Source organism: Callithrix jacchus, chromosome 17 (genome assembly GCF_049354715.1).
Source record: "Callithrix jacchus isolate 240 chromosome 17, calJac240_pri, whole genome shotgun sequence".
Taxonomy (NCBI): Eukaryota; Metazoa; Chordata; class Mammalia; order Primates; family Cebidae; genus Callithrix; species Callithrix jacchus.
The window spans coordinates 35322960-35340372 of NC_133518.1; the positions used below are offsets into that span (position 1 = coordinate 35322960).

At 33.2% G+C, this 17413-nt stretch overlaps 1 protein-coding gene and 1 non-coding gene across 3 annotated transcripts in view; one reads left to right on the forward strand and one right to left on the reverse strand.

Annotated features, from left to right (window-relative positions):
• RNF13 (ring finger protein 13) overlaps positions 1-17413 on the reverse strand; it is a 183667-nt gene that overhangs the window by 49940 nt on the left and 116314 nt on the right. For both annotated transcript variants that reach the window (XM_002759497.7, XM_035278324.3), the window contains exons 7-8: positions 9970-10075; positions 1377-1470 (exon numbers count right to left, since the gene is read on the reverse strand). In XM_002759497.7, the coding sequence (XP_002759543.1) occupies positions 1377-1470; positions 9970-10075 (200 nt within the window). The remainder of the gene's footprint in view (positions 1-1376; positions 1471-9969; positions 10076-17413) is intronic.
• LOC118149037 (U6 spliceosomal RNA) lies at positions 5112-5215 on the forward strand. The gene has a single exon (XR_004736206.1). It is a non-coding gene; the product is annotated as a U6 spliceosomal RNA (small nuclear RNA).

Below are 17413 nucleotides of genomic sequence, written 5' to 3' on the forward strand. Positions count from 1 at the left end.
GTAGCTGGGACTACAGGCATGTGCCACCACACCCAGTTTTGTACTTTAGTAGAGATGGGGTTTCACCATGTTGGCCAGATGGTCTCAATCTCCTGACCTCGTGATCCGCCCATCTTGGCCTCCCTAAGTGCTGGGATTATAGGTGTGAGCCACCGTGCCGGGTCTTTTTAAACATATTTTTAAACATACAAAGCGAAGCCTAAAAGAGTAATTCCTAAAGCTAATCTTCAAACTAGTTCTGGTATATGTGGAAATTTTAACTAATTCAAGGTAGGCCCAGTGCCACATGCCATAGTCTTAGCTACATGAGAAGCTGAAATGGGATGATCACTTGAGCCCAGGAGTTCAAGCCCAGCCTGAGCAACACAGTGAAACCCCATCTCTTAAAAAAAAAAAAAAAAAAAAAAACTATTAGCTAATCCACACTGTATAATGGCAGTGCAGTGCATTTTTAGAAATGTCCATTCATTTATTTATTTGAATACGATATTCTTTTTCCTACTATTTTTATTGTTAAATGTTCTATTTTTTAATGTTAATGGTTACTGGCAGGTTTATAAAACATTTTATTATTTGAAAAGTAAAAATGCAGCTGAACTATGTTTTATTGCCATTTTCTCTATTTTCTCCCTCCACTCCCTCCACTTTTTCACTTCTGAATTAAAAACAGAGCACTTTTACCAGTACATGAAAATGAAGTCTGGGAAGTACCAGCCAAAATGATTTATCAAGCAGGTATCTGCACTAAAAGCTCACTAAACCACAGAGAAACTACACTGTAGGGGAAATTTATATTGGCTATGACATTCTATTCACACCTCTCCTCTAGCTCTGTCAATAGTGGCTAGGTGATATTAAAATTCATAATGTCCCTGACCCTCCTTTTCCTCATCTATACAGGGAAAATAATAATAGTATACATTTCATAAAAGCATGAAAATTAAGATGATACATGTAAGTGATTATATATAACAGCTACCTACCTATATGTTTAGTTAATACAACACTATACAGTGTTATATCATGGGAGACAGAATAGGAGGAAGTGGGAGAAGTCCACCTGGTGTAGAAAAATATTTTATCCACTGACATTGTTTAGAACTAATGGCACATGGTGATAATAATAACATTTTGGTTAGTTTGATTATTGTTTTTAAATTCTCTGCAGACTGTGCATCCCTCTCCTGCCTTCCCCGGGTCATCACAGCAAAAGATCACCTTTCACATTCATTCATTTGTTCACTCATTCATTAACTGAAAGTCTACTTAGTGTTAGGCACAGTTGATGGCAGGAACCCAGAAGGTAGTATAAGAGTATAGTCCCTACGCATTCTTAAATACACTAAGGATAATTTAGAAAACAAATACTCACTTACCTTTCTTGAATTTATGTACGGGAAGTTTCTTAAGTTGATCTTTACGAAGTCTGTTTCTTCTAGCTCTATGTCTATCCTGCACAAATTTTGTGATCTGAAAATAAAAGAGAAAACAAAGGAGTCAGATATTAAACATTCAGATAGAAAGTGACCACTAAAATAATAAATATCTTTTAAGTTTCTGGATAGCTACTGCAAATCAATTCATTTAAATTCTAATTGCAATAGTATTATTAATTAAAGCATTAAATTACATTAGTGATTAGTTAACCCATAAATTATCCCTTAAATTTTTTATTAATTGACCTTGATTATCTTTGATTATACTGACAGAGTCATTATAAATAACGTATACCTGTTTTCTTGCAAAAATACAAACGGTAAACTATAGATTTATAAAGGCTCCAATGGGTTAAAAAAAAATTGGAAGGTTAAGATTCCCATACATTACAACTAAAAAAAATTTCAAACATATACTTATTAGTTGCTGCAGAATAATAAGCAGAACACCTTCACTACAAATATTCAGAAATGCTGAATAAAATATACAAAATATTTTAAACTATAAATTGCTATGCATGCAAGAATTAAAAGGAAGTCCACAGGGCCAAAAATCAAATACTAAAAACACCGTCTGTAAAGGAAAAATTTGACTATGTAAAAGTTAAAAACTTCTCTGCTCAAAAGGCACTGTTAAAAAAATAAAAGACAACTGAAGTGGGAGGATTGTTTTAGGCAAGGAAATCAAGACCAGCCTGGGCAACATAGTGAAACCCCATCTCTAAAAAGAAAAAAATTAGGCTGGCACAGTGTGGCATGTGCCTGTGGTCCCAGCTACTTGGAAGGCTGAAGTGAGAGAATCCTTTGAGCCCAGGATGTCAAGGCTGCAGTGATTCATGTTTGTGCCACTTGTACTCCAGCCTGGGCAACAGAGCAAGAGCCTGTCTCAAAAAACATAAATGAGTAAATAAATAAATACAATTTTAAAATTAAAAATAAAAGATGAACCACAGATTGAAATATTTGCAAATTGTATACATAAGGGATTTCTATCCAGAATATATATATATAAAAAACTCTCAAATGGACAAAATATTTGAAGATACTTCACCATACAAGACATACAAATGGCAAATAAGCTCTTGAAGAGATGTGCAACATCAGTAGTCAATAGGAAAACAAAAATTCAAATCACAAATAATATAATACAAGGCACCTACCAGAATGACTAAAATGTAAAAGACTGACTATACCAAGTGTTGACATGGAAGTGGAGGAACCAACACTCTCACACACTTACTGGAGGGATTGTAAAATGGTACAACCACTTTGGAAAAGAGCTTGACAATTTCTTATGAATCTAAACACACACTTATCCTGTGCCCAACTGTCCCACTCCTAGATATACTTACCCAATAGAAATGAAAGCATATTTCCATATAACAAATGTCCAAGTCAGCTTTATTTGTTATAGAAATAAAGCCAAAAACTAGAAACAACCCAAATGTTCATCAATAGGTAAATGGGTAAACAAATCATGATATATTCACACAATGAAATCTATCTCAGCAATAAAAAGGAATAAACAATCCATGCACTCAATAACATATATAAATCTCAAAATAATTACGGTAACAAAAAGCAGACACAAAAGAGTACAGACTTTATGACTCCATTTATATAAAGCTGTAAAAAATACAAAGTAATCTATAATGACTAAAATTAGATTTGTAGTTGCCTGATCATGGAGAAGGGTGGGGAGGCAACGATGAAGGAAAAGTTGGAAGGGATGGAAGGAAGGCACTGCCAAACTTTTTAGGGTGGTTAATATTTCATTATCTTGATTGTGGTAGTGGTGGTTTCACAGGCATATTACATACATACCTGTTACATATGTATGGTAAGTGTGGTATATAAATGTGATATATATGTAATATACATATGCATATGTGATATATATAGAGACATATAAACCTATGTCAAAATTTACCAAACTGTACAATTTAATTATGTGTAATTTATGTCAAATCACCCCTGCATAAGTTTTTTTTAAAGTTTAATGGTAAGCACTGAAAAAACAGCAATATGATATAAATTTTCCTATCAACAGGAAAAATAAAGCAAAAGTTACTAATGCAAATTTACAAAGAAGAAAAACAGAATAAAAATTAAACAACAGAAATTAATCAAAATACATGTGATAACAATATATATTAAATGGATTAAATTCACTAATTTTTAAAAGGAGTGTATTACATTGTGTAAGAAAAAAATTCCAATCATATGTTATTTACGAGATACAAGATTAAAACTGACTGATATATTAGGACAAAAATAAAAGTAAATAAAGGGACAGGATCAGGTGTAGTGGCTTACACCTGTAATTCCAGTGCTTTTGGAGGCCAAGGCTGAAGGATTGCTTGAGCCCAGGAGTTTGAAACTAGCCCTGTTTAATTTATCTCTACAAAAAATAAAAACAACTAGCTGGACATGGTGATGTGATGTGTGCCTCTAGTCCCAGCTACTTAGGAGGCTGTGGTGGGAGGGTGAGTTGAGGTTATAGTGAACTATGATTGTGCCACTGCACTCCAGCCTGGGTGATAGAACAAGACCCTGTATAAAATAACCAAATTAACATGAAGAATAAAACAAAATAAAGGTATAAAGATCTACCATGAAAATAGTAAGCAAAAGAAAAACTAGAGTATCAAGCAAAATAGAATTTACGGCAAAAAGCAACATTAAGAGAGTCATGACAATGACAAAAACAACAACTCATCTAGAAATAAAATAGTGGAATACATACATTCACAAGCTTGGCAACTTATAGCTTAAGCACACAAAAATTTTAGAAGACTATCGACCTGTGCTGTCCAATATGGTGGCCACCAAGTACATGTGACTACTGAGCATCTGAAACACAGCTAGTCTGAATTGGGATGTGTTCTAAGTGTAAAATAGACACCAGATTACAAAGACATTGTACAAAAAGAATGCAAAAATATATTTGTATTAACTGAATGTTGTTATATACTTTAGATTTATTAGGTTAATAAATATAGTATTAAAAATTTCATGTTTCCTTTTCTTAACTCTTCAAATTTGGTTACCAGAAAATTTAAAATTACAATAAAATGTGGCTCATAATACTGTTCTATTCTTAGCACTGCTTCAGAAAATAGAAAAAGAATACCCAAAATTATTAACAATTGTGGTGATGGTTGCATAATTCTGGGAATATACTTAAAATTATTGAATTGTGCATTTTAAATGAGTTTAAGTTATATGAATTATATATCAACAAAGCTGTTAAAATATTTTTTAAAAAAGACTAGACAAAACAAATTAACAACTTTGAACTAATAGACATACAACTGCACTTCACAAATCTTTTCACACACAGGGAATTTACAAAAGTTAATCAGAAAACCATGCCACAAAAGAGGTTTTTGAAAATAACCAAATAATCCATAACATACAATGTTTGCTGACCTCAATACAACTGAATTAGAAATCAACAGAAAAAAAATACATATTTTGGAAATGTAAAACTGTACTGAAATAATTCATAAGTCACAGAACAAATCACAATGAATATCTACATTTCTGAGGGGGCGTTTTAATCAGCATGCCCCTTTGCCACCTGCTTTCTAAACTTGAGAAATAAGACCATGAACTGGCAAGAAGGAGGAAGGTGAAACAACTCACTCACTGAAGAAAGAATTAGAACTTTTTGTACTCATTTCAGCAGCACATTTACTAAAACTGGAATGGTACAGAGAAGATTCGAATGATCCCTGTGCAAGAAACAGAACTTTTTATTGAGCAATAGAATTATTAGGTTGCCTTAGCCACTCAGACACAGACAAAGACAACTTTGGAATGAAGTAGGCCTTCCCCACACCCTGAAGAAGAATGGCAGAATCAGCCCGGGAGGAGCTGAATGAATATTTATGCCCCAAAGTCTGGTTAATCACAAAACAAAGATGGTGCAGCTGAGCCAAGTGTGCCCAATTTATTCTTCCTAAGTCATACCACACCGATAAGATACTTTATCTCCTCTAAGGTGGAATGAGTAAACGGGTAGAGAAGGGCTAAGAGTTATAGTAACTGAGTTCCCCCTTCACATGGAGTGAAGCATTAAGAGTGATAAAGAAACATCCTATATTAAAATGAAAACTTTTAAATTTAAGTCAAATGAAAATAAAAATACTCCTTATGAAAAGTTGTGAGTTTCAGTTGTGAGTTACTTCTGTAGAAAAAATTATAACCTAAATGCATATACTAGAAAGAAAAAAATTAGCATTTGGTTCAATAAACTAGAAAAAGAAAAGCGATACAATTAGACAAAGTAAAAGAAAGAAAATAATGATAAGAACAAAAATTCGTGATAAAGATAAAGAAAGTAAAGAACTTAGAATTAAGTTCTACTAAAATGTAAGCTGCTTACCATCAGGGATCTTTACCTATTTTGTTTATTGATGAACCTGCAGACCCTTGAACAGTGCCTAGTTAATTCATCGTGGGTGTAGAATGTATTTTTATTGAATGAAAGCCTACTTCTCTGAAAAACTAATAAGGCAATAACTTCTGATAACATTGTGCAAGGCACAGATGAATATGAATAAAGAGAATTTATTCCACAAATAGTAAATTCTTTTTAAATTGTTATTTGAGTATATGAATATTATAAATCACTTTATTCCACTATACTTGAAAACAGAAAATTTCTTAGAAATATAGTTTAGTAGGAACTGGAAAACCATCTGAACGTCTATATAACTATGAAAAAGTCACTAGACCTAGATGATTTTATAGACATTCTCTATAAAAAAGTAATGGATAACCCCAATTTTATTTTTTAAAAAATGATTTTAAAAAAATAAGAAAAAGCTTTAGTTTTATGAGGCTATAATTTTGACTATCTAGTTATTTTTATTTTTTTAAATTATAGTAAAATACAACATAAACCTTACTATATCAACCATTTTTAAGTTACAGTTCTGTGGCTTTAGTACATTTATGCTGTTGTGCTACCATCACTACCATACATTCACAGACTTCATCTTATTAAACTGAAACTCTGTACCCATTAAACAACTCCCCCTTTCTCCCTCCCCTCAGTCCCTGGCAAGCACCATTTTACCTTCTGTCTCTATGAATTTGAATGCTCTAGGTACCTCATATAAGCAGAATCAGAATTTGTCCTTTTGTGACTGGCTTATTTTACATAGCATAAAGTCTTCAAGCTTCATCTATATTGTAGCATGTGTCAGAATATCCTTCCTTAATAATGCTGAATAATATTATATTGTATGTATGTTTCATACATGGTTTATCCATTCATCCATCAATGTTCACTTGGGTTGCTTTCACCGTTGGCTTGGGTTGCTTTCACCATTGGCTATTGTGACTAATACTGCTATGAACACAGTGTACAAATATCTGAATGAGTCTTTGCTTTGAATTCTTTTTGGTACATGCCCAGAAGTGGAATTACCAAATCATATGGCAATTCCATGTTTTATTTTTTGAAGAGCTGTCATACTGTTTTCTACAGTGGTTGTTCCAGTCTACCTTCCTACACACAACGCTCAAGGAGATTGTCTAGTTTTGAGGTCAAGATTATTCTAGCCCCATTAAATCAAAGCTTTCTCTTACCTGAATATTCAGATTGCTAATATTCTAGTATTTTTACATCTATATCCAAGTATAAAATAATATATATTAGAAATCTGAATAATCCAGAGATGTAAAGACAAAATTTACACATCATAATCAAACAGGATTTAGCCCTAAAATATAAGGAATTTCAAAATTTACAAAGCATATTAATGTAATTCAACATAAACATGATAAAAGAGAGAAAAACCAGTTATTATTACAACAGATAAAAGACAGACATATAATCCAGTATTCATTTAAAGAAATCAAGCAAATAAAAATCTGGTTTCTTTATGTCCAGGCCTTGTACAGCTTTTTCACCCTTATTTTACCAAAAAATATAGCACAATGTTAAAAAGAGGTACAACGATAGACATCCATTTCCTGTTCTTGACTTTCAATGTTTATTTTAAGTTTTTCATCTATATTCTTTATCAGTATAAGGATATTTACTTGGTTTTCCAAGGGAATTTTTGTTTGTTTGCTGTTTCGTTTTCTAACTTTCTCTCTACTTTCTTCCTTCTACACTGAAACCCTAGGGGAATCAACAAACAAATTACTGTAACAGAATTCATTACATGATTACATGATTAATTATTAATGACATGATTATTAATGACATGATTATATGATTAATATATAAAAATCAATAATGTCCACTGACCAAACCTTGCTTTCTAAATACAACTCTCTAATTAAAACAACCAGGGGTCCTTGGGAAAAGGTCTGATGATAGGGCTGGGACAAGAAAAATATAAGATGAATCTGAAGCATCTTATAGTATACAACAGTAGTAACGAACTGCTTAATAAAAAAAAAGGATAGGGTTGAACCAAAGGAACATATGATCCAGCCTGACAAGAGCCAAAGTTAAACAATTTAAAAACAACTGAAAAACAAAAATAATGTATTAATAGTACTGGATTATAACCTAAGTGTAAAATAAATATACATGAGTGCATACTAATATAAATGGTTGACTAAATAAATAAATAAATGTGGAAAAGAAGAAAATCTTCCTTGTAGAAGAATTTCAAATAAGGTAGATATGAACCCCTCCAGGAGGTGAAGTTCAGTTTCTTCCCTTTCCCAACTTGAGGGTGACTATACTTAATGCCTCATTTCTAAAGAAAAAATAGAGTAGAAAAAGGAAAAAATATTAGCTTTATAGTGAAGTAATTCAGCAAACACTACTGTAACCAAGGGATGAAGGTTAGCATCATCAGTGATGTTCTACACATATTATGTATCCCCAAATATGATGTGCTGAGAAGGGCACTTCACCTCCATGACATTCTTTTGAAAAACCTGAAGCCCAGTCTAATCATGAGAAAAAAATCAGGTTGAGAACATTCTACAGGATACTTGGCCAGTACTCCTCAAAACTGTCAAGGTCATGAAAAACAAGAACAGCAAAATTGTCATAGACCAGAGGGAAGACAGGATAATTAAATACAATGTGGTATCCTGGATTTAATCCTGGAACAGAAAGAGTACATTAATGAAAAGCCTGGTGAAATCCAAAGTGTGGAGTTCAATTAATAGTAATGTACCAATGTCAGTTTCTTAGTTTTGACTACAGTCCCCTGGTAATGTAAAATGTTAAAAATGCGGGAAAGTAGATGAGGGATGAAAAGGAATTATCTTCGTTGCAAACTTACTGTAAATCTTAACATTATTCTAAAATTAAATGTTTATTAAAAAGCAATGCTCTAATACTCAATTATATGAATTACCAATTATAAAATGTAATTTCAAAAATCTCTTTTTTTGGTAGCAAGAAATACTTACTATATATGTAATAAGTCTAAAATAAGACATGCAAAACACTTGTAGGAAAAAAATTATTTAACTGATGGATATGAAAGACCTAAAAAAGTAAATTCAAAAATACTGTAGCATAATAGAAAGAGTGAACATTTTAAAGATAACATTTAATCTTTAATCTATGAATTCAATATAATAATAAATGTACTGAATATAATAAATTATTCTTTATGATAAAAACGTTGGCAAGAATAGTGGGACTGTTTCCTATATCTGTCCAAATAGGATACAGAGGGATTTTTAAACTGCTTCTGTCTTCAAGTATTTTGATATTGCACATCATGTAGCCTCTAGAAACTTCTACTATATTCCTCTAAGAGAATGAGAGTGACAAAGGCTACCTTAGTATTATTACATAAATAATTTTGACCTTGTAGACTCACTAATAGTCCTGTGACCATACTTTGATAACCACTGTGATGGGTAAATAATATGTCATTCCCTATTAACTTTAAGCTCTCACATTATTTTTTTCGTATTTTAATATAAAAATGTTCAAACATACATAAGAGTTAAATTTTATAACAAATACTCATATGTCCACCTGGATTCTGTAATTAACATTTTACTATGCTTTTTGTCATATCTCTATTTACTCATCAATAAATCTTTTTCCTCTTATTTTTTTTACAATGTATTTTAAAGTAAGTTGCAAATATCAGTGTATTTTCCACAAACTATTTTGGCATGCATATCATTACTCAGTTTAGTAAATTTTTTGACAGTTCTTTTGTTTTCTTTTGAGGTAAAATTTATGTATAATGAAATGTACAACACAATTATGTAATTTCATGAATCCAGACAAATACCATGTATTTGTGCAACCCACATCTCTATCTATATATAGAACATGACTGTCACCCCCCAAAAGTTCCTCATACCCTTTTCGGTAAATCACTCACCTCTCTCTAACATCCCAGAGGAAATCACCATTCTGACTTTTTCTTACTCACACTATCTTTGTCTTTTCTAGAACTTCATGTAAATGAATTTATACAATATGTACTCTTTTCTGTATATACGGTATAAATTCTCACTCAATACAATGTTTTTAGATTCATTCATACTATTTTTTTTAATTATTAAAAGTTAATGTACCTACCATGAAAATGACTATCAAGATGAGACAGATGCCCACTATGATAAGGAAGGGAATTAGGTAGTATTCCAAAGGAAGACTAAATTCTGGAACTAAGATAAGGTGGCCCCTAGAAGAAAACCAAAATCAATAATTGAGAAATGAAAAGCTGTCAAATTATGATGTTAATTAAAAATAGGAAAAAATATTTTTAAAAACAGACATATAGACATTACAATTAAATCCACTATACACATTTCATTTTCTAAAATATGACTTCCAATAATTTAAGGAATGCTTTCTACATCTTTAAGTTTATTTTACATATTTTTCCTAATAGTATACCTATATGATCAAACTGGGTAAAGAAAACTAGCCAATCAATACTGTGTTTATCCTGGAGAGATTTTATTTATTTTATCTTATTTAGATGGAGTCTTGCTCTGTTGTCCAGGCTGCAGTACAGTGGCATGATCTCAGCTCACTGCAACCTTCACTTCCCAGGTTCAACTGATTCTTCTACCTCAGCCTCATGATTAGCTGGGATTACAGGCTGGCTAATTTTGTATTTTAGTAGAGACAGGGTTTTGCCATGTTGGCCAGGCTGGTCTTGAACTCCTGACCTTAGGTGATCTGCCTGACTCGGCCTCCGAGTGTTGGGATTATAGGCATGAGCCACCACACCAGACCTAGAGATGTTATTTACTGAATTTGGTAACCTGGGAAAAAGTTATATTTTTTATGTAAAATCATGTTAGCACCTTGGGTATCAACAAGAACCTCCACCTCAATCAAATTACTGTTCATAAATTCTTCCTATGGAAAAAATTCTAGAGTCAGTACTGATAGAAATTATACTGTTTCCTCCCTATCTGCTTTACATGTATCTGTTGTACCAGGTACAATGGATACAGGTCCTATACCCTACAATTGTCTGTGAGATATAGAATGAAAAACCGGTCAAAGATTTCATAAGAGTTACGGCTTCCTGCATATCCCCCACCTTCTCCACCACTGGACTGAAAAAAACTACAGAAATGTGTGTGTTATAATGTGGGGAAAAGGAAATGCTACATGCCTTAATTCTTATTTGTCATTAACCATGTTATTACTGTGACATTATCATTATAAAAATTGACAGGGACCCAGGAAATAAAACTGTAATCAGAATAAGCACATCATTTGTGTTGCATGAGGAAATTTTACATGGCATCAAAACTTTGCATAGAAAATATCCTTAGTTTAGGGAAGAGTCTGTATAATGTTCAGTAATATGACAGATCACTCCATTGGGTTCACTGTGGTACTAGACTAGTATGCTGCCAGCAAAGCTCCTCTGTTATCCACTGATAGTTAATTTTTTAGGTAGTGAAGCCAGGTATTTCATAAAAGAAAGGTTCAATGCAAAACAAGAGTTCTCAGTATAAAGAAAAATAAAAACATATTTACTCCTTTCCTCATACAGAGGTACTTAGGACACTATAGTACTTACTTAAGACAAATAACATGAAAGCAACTTATTTCTTTCTGAGGCTATAAATCTTCATGCTATTATTTATTATACATGCATACAAGGGTTTCTATCAAGCTTCCACAAACAAAAAAGATAATACTAGGAATTTCCATCAAATATTCAAACTTTCTAAAAATTGCTAGGATTGCTAGCTTTTTATTTCAATCACTTTCCAGCAGAATGCGGGATGACAGAGGATTTAATACACACTTGTATAGCCTGGCACAAAATACTAAAGTAACTAATATATCATCAGTGTAAAAAAAAAGAAAATCTGCAGCAGTAGGGCCTAAGCTGCTATATTTGATACCATCTTTTCCAGCATGAGGCCAGCCAGTTCTGCAAATAATATCCCTGTTCTCAGCACATACCCTCTGAAACTGCCCTGAGCCAGTGGTATCACTTTTAAATGTAGGAGCCTTTCCATGAGACACTAATCCTCTATAACCTCCCTACCCCACAGCCACTAATATGCTATAAATTAACATTGTTGGGGTTTAGAAGCCAAACTATTGCATATCCTAAATTCAACCCATTGTAACTTAGTATCTCAGCAGTAGAAAGGCTTATAACTCTCATATTCTGTGTTTTTCTTCTTTTTGTTTATGACTTCCTAAGATACATTCAGCCTTGATGAGATAAATAAATCCTCTCCTATGAGACAAGCCCCAGGGTTGCTCAGAATAAACAGAGCTGCTAGGTGAGAAGGAGCAACCTAAAAGAACAAATCAGGAAGTCCCAGTGAACTAGAAACTTCCTGTGTGTTTGTAACTATAGAAATGGAATCAATTCCAGAACTTCCCAGTAAGCATTGTGCTAAGATTCATAGGCCTGGGTTCTAAATCTAATATTCCACATATCCTATTAATGCTTTCCATTATAAACTAAATACCATTTTAGTTTACTGTCAAGGACTGTAGGATTATGAGGATTTTAAAGGGTCAACCATTGATAAAAGATTTTGAGCATCTTGCCTGTAATCTCACCACTTTAGGCCAGGATAGGTGGATTGCTTGAGGTCACAGGAGTTCGAGAGCAGCCTGGCCAACATGGCAAAACCCCATCTCTACTAAAAATACAAAAAAAAAAAAAAAAAAAAAGTTAACCAGGCATGGTGGCAGGTGCCTGTAGTCCCAGCTACTCCAGGGCCTGAGGCATGAGAATTGCTTGAACCCAGGAGGTGGAGGGTACAGTGAGCTGAGATGGCACCACTGCACTCCAGCCTGGGTGACAAAATGAAGCTCTGCCTCAAAAAAAAAAAAAAAAAAATTGGTTTGGAACATCTTCAATCAAAAGCTCGATGTACATTCAAGATACTGTTCTTTTCTTAACCAAATTGCTAATGGTGGATGTGGTGATGGTGATGATACAGGAAACTATAACAGAACTACAACAGAATTTCAGTACTTTGTCTTCATTTCTATTTCTTCTGTCAGGCCAGGTCTCCCACAGCTGAACTTTCAGACTCATCCTTGCCCTAGTCCCAGATTAATCTGTATTTGAGGAAGAAGGTATTTAAACAGCTTCAGTAAGTATCCTACCACACTGCCTCCATGTCCATGCCTAAACACAGCACATCTTAAGAGCTCTGCAACTAAGATCTGATCATTGAAGCAGAGTCCTAAGCAACCCAGAAAATAAGATCTTATTTGTCTTTGTGTGACTTCCCAGGCTAATTTCAAACCAGCTGCCTAGGCTTAATTAAGCTTTATAATAACAACCTGTCTAATTTCCCCATCCTTCTGTTGACACATGAAGTCTTGTCTGTTCTTTCTGACATCCATCCCCCACCAATCAAACTACTGAGCCTCAGTGGATTTATAGCCACACAGCAGAGCCTTCTGTCCTAGAGATCAGCTTTCTAAGCAACAACCTATATTCAGTCCAACTGCTGGATATCCCCACTATTTCAGCTGATTACTTGCTTGAACTTGCTCCTTTCAGACAAAGCTCACAGCTGCCTCATTAAACATCCTACATCCCTTAATAAACAGGCTCAGTGCCCAGCCCTGTGTCCCTATTTGTGGAACTCCCTGTTTTGCTGCCAGTACACTGCTCTGTCTTCTTGAGGAATCCTGAGGTAGCATAAAAGCAGTTTAATTTCAGTAGAATTTACCAAATATCTACTGTGATGTAGTCTTTGGGCCTGGTGCTAGGGATTAAATGTGAAAAAATAGAATCCCTAACCATCAGAGAGAATTATAGAGATCTTACAGTTGAAAGGAACCTCAAAGTTCTTTGTTCTAAGTCTTCATTTTAAAAAGATAAAATATGTCCATGAAGATTAAATACCCCCCAAAGGCCACACCCCAGCAATCCCTCCAGTATACCTCATTACTCGCTCTGATCAAAAACAAGCTTTGTCTCTGACTACAACTTGTAAAAATTGTATGTTATCCAGTAATTTGCCTTCCCTAATAAAAAGTTACAAAATGCTTCTAGAATTTAAGTTTTTAAAAGACCAAAATGGACAAAGGACACCAAACAGTTTATAAAAATGTTCCCTATGAATAAAGAAATGCTAATCAGACCAGCTTATTTTCTTCTTGTCAGATTGGGAGGTCATAAAAAAGACTCATAATATATATTTCTGACAAGAGTAGGGGAAAACATTGGCTTTCCTAAAATGTTGGTGGAAACATAATTGGTTCAACCTTTTTTAAAGGGCAACATGACAACTGTTTACTGAATTTTAAAACTGTTTCTCCTTAGTCAAAAAAAATCCACTTTTAGGTGCTTTTGCTAAAGAAACATTTGTGCATTTGCATATAACATATGGTCAAGGATATCATTATAGCACTTCCTATAATAGACAAAAATTGGAAGGAGAATAAGAGTTAACATTTATGAAGCATTTACTATGTCCCAGGTATTCTTCTAAGAATGCTATTCATGTGTTTAATCCTTCCAGCAATACTATATGCTATTCTAGGTACTATTATTGTTCACGTTTTAGTGAGGAAAGAGGTTAAGGCCCAGAGATAATGAATTTTTTGTTGAAGGTCACACAGCTAAGAAGTGACAGGTAGATTGCAAAAATTTTTTCCCATTCTGTTGGTTGCCGATTCACTCTAACGATTGTTTCTTTTGCTGTGCAGAAGCTCCGGAGTTTATTATAGGTCTCCACATGTACCCCAAAACCTAAAATGCAGTAAAATATATATTTTTTTAAAAAAGTGATAGGAGCCAGGATTTGAATCCACATGGTTCCTACTCCAGAGGTCATGCTTATAGCCAGTAGTTTACTAAGTATATTAGGGTATTTCTAAACAATAGACTATTGTTAAATCCAGAATATACTATCCTTTTTAATAGTAGTTAAAAGAACAGTAGCTAAAAAGAATAAAGTACACTAAAACAGTAATTGATGAATACTTTATTAATATGATAAAAAACTAGAATCTTACTTAAAGAGAAAACGAAAAGCTTTCTCACTAAAGAGAGTAACAAGAGAAAGATGCCTATCTCCACTACTATTTAACATGGTGTTAAAGTTATTACCAATGCAATTAGATAAGGGAAAGCAATTAGAAGCATAAGAATTGGAAAGGAAAAGATAAAACTATTCCCATTTATATGAAAAAATTACCACCGACAGTAAGAGAATTTAGTCAAATTGCAGGTTATAATATCAACACTCAAAAATGAGCTTTCAGCTGTACAAATGAAGACCAGTTAGTAGATAGAATAAAAGAAGAGACTCCACTTATGATAGCAAACAATACAGTACCTTGGCATAAATTTAACAAGAAATGTTTATCTCACATAGAATTTGGACTAAAAAACAATAAAACTGAATATATAAAAAGAGAATTGGCTGGGGGTGGTGGCTCACCCACGCCTGTAATCCCAGCACTTTGGGAGGCTGAGGCAGGCAGACTGCTTGAGTCCAGGAGTTCAAGACCAGCCCAGGGAACATGCTGAAACTCCATCTCTACTAAAAATACAAAAAATTAGCTGGGCAAGGTGGTGTGCGCCTACAGTTCTAACTACTCAGGAGGCTGCAGTGGGAGCATCATCTGAGCCTGAGAGATCAAGGCTGCAGGGAGCTGAGATCATGCTACTGCACTCCAGCCTGGGCAACTAGAATGAGACATGAGACCCTTTTTAAAAAAAGAATAGAAAAAGCAGAATTGAACAAATAACAGGACATACTAAGGAGACTTATGCTAAAAATGTCAATTCTTCCTAAATTAATTTATGAATACAATATAATCTCAATAAAAATATCATCAGGTTTTGCTGAAGCTAGATCAGCTGATTATTAAATTCCTTTGGAAGTAAAAATTGGAACCCTCATACATTGCTGTTGTGTGAATATAAAAAAGTCTGGCAGTTCCTAGAAGTATTAAACATACAGTTACCATATAATGCAACAATTCTATTCTAGTATATACCAAAGAGGAAAAAAACATATGCACATGTAAAAATATATACTAAATAGTGAAAAAAAAGCATTATTCATAATAGTCAAATTATGGAAACAAGCTAAATGTCCACCAGCTGATGTACAGATAAACAAAATGTAGTATAACCATACAATGGAATGCTATTCAGCAATAAAAAGAATGAAATATCAATATACGCTACAACATGGTGAACCTTGAAAACATTACATTAAATGAAAAAAAAATCACAAAGGAATACATATGATTCCATTTATGTGAAATAACCAGAATTATTTCTTATGCTTAAAAGCTATTTATATTTTATTTTTTAATGAGCCTTTTAAGCATAAGAAAAAATGCTCAAATTTGCTTGTAATCAGAGAAATATACATGAACACTATATTAGAATACCATTTGTCACCTATCTGAGTAGTAAAAATTTAAAAAAAAAACCCAACAACAACTTTATTAGTGAGGCTACAATAAAACAGACACCCTCATAAACGGCTGGCATGACCCTTATGGATGGGTATTTGACAATATCTAGCAAAAATACATAAACATTTAACCTCTGAACTAGAAATCCTACTTCTAAAAATCTATTCCAAAAGTATACTGGGAAAAAAGGTAAACATTTATGCATAAGGTTATACATTATTGCATTATTTATAATTACAAAATAATGTAAACAATTCAAATGCTGATAAACAGGGGACTGGCTGATTAAACTGGAACATGCACAAAATAAGAGTTCTGTGCAGCTATATAAAAGAATGAAGAATATCTCTATCTATTCAAGGATAAACTATTAAGTCAAAAGCAGGACAGGCAATAGTGTTTATGTAGTAAGGGTAAACGATAAGGGAGAAGATACATATTTTTTCCTATATATTTTTAAATTTAATGAACTAAAGAATAAATTAAAATCTTTTTTAAATTCTAACTTATGAGGTAAGGTTAGGAATAAAATGGACAAGATGGATGACACTTAGAATCTGAATTTCTTTGAATATACATTGTTTCATTGATTTTGACCTAAAGTTTATATATAATTTTTAAAATCACACTTTGAGGTAAGAGGAGCAATCTCTAAAATCTAAAAACAAATGAATCACATAAACCTGTGTTTTCAATTGATGATATCAGCACACAGACTATTTCACTTATCTTTTAAAAAAATAATTTGCCTGTAGCCCCCAGCTACTGAAGAGGCTGAGGTAGGAGGATCACTTGAGACCAGGAGGCAGAGGTTGCAGTGAGTCAAGATCATGCCACTGCACTCCAGCATGGGCAACAGAGCAAAAGCCTGTCTCAAAAATAATAATAATAATAATGTGACTTTACTAATTTATTATGATATACTTTAAGCAGAGAAAAACTTTTCTTTTTAAATGTTGGTAATAGCATTCTTCTTCTGAGTCTGTTGTGTATATACTCTATAATTAGAAAAGAAAATACTGTGTTGATGTCTTTCAGCATAGAAAAATAAAATACACATTTAAGATCAATAAAGTAAAAATTCTAGACTCTTGAATTTAAATAGAAAGTAACAGTATATACTCATGAT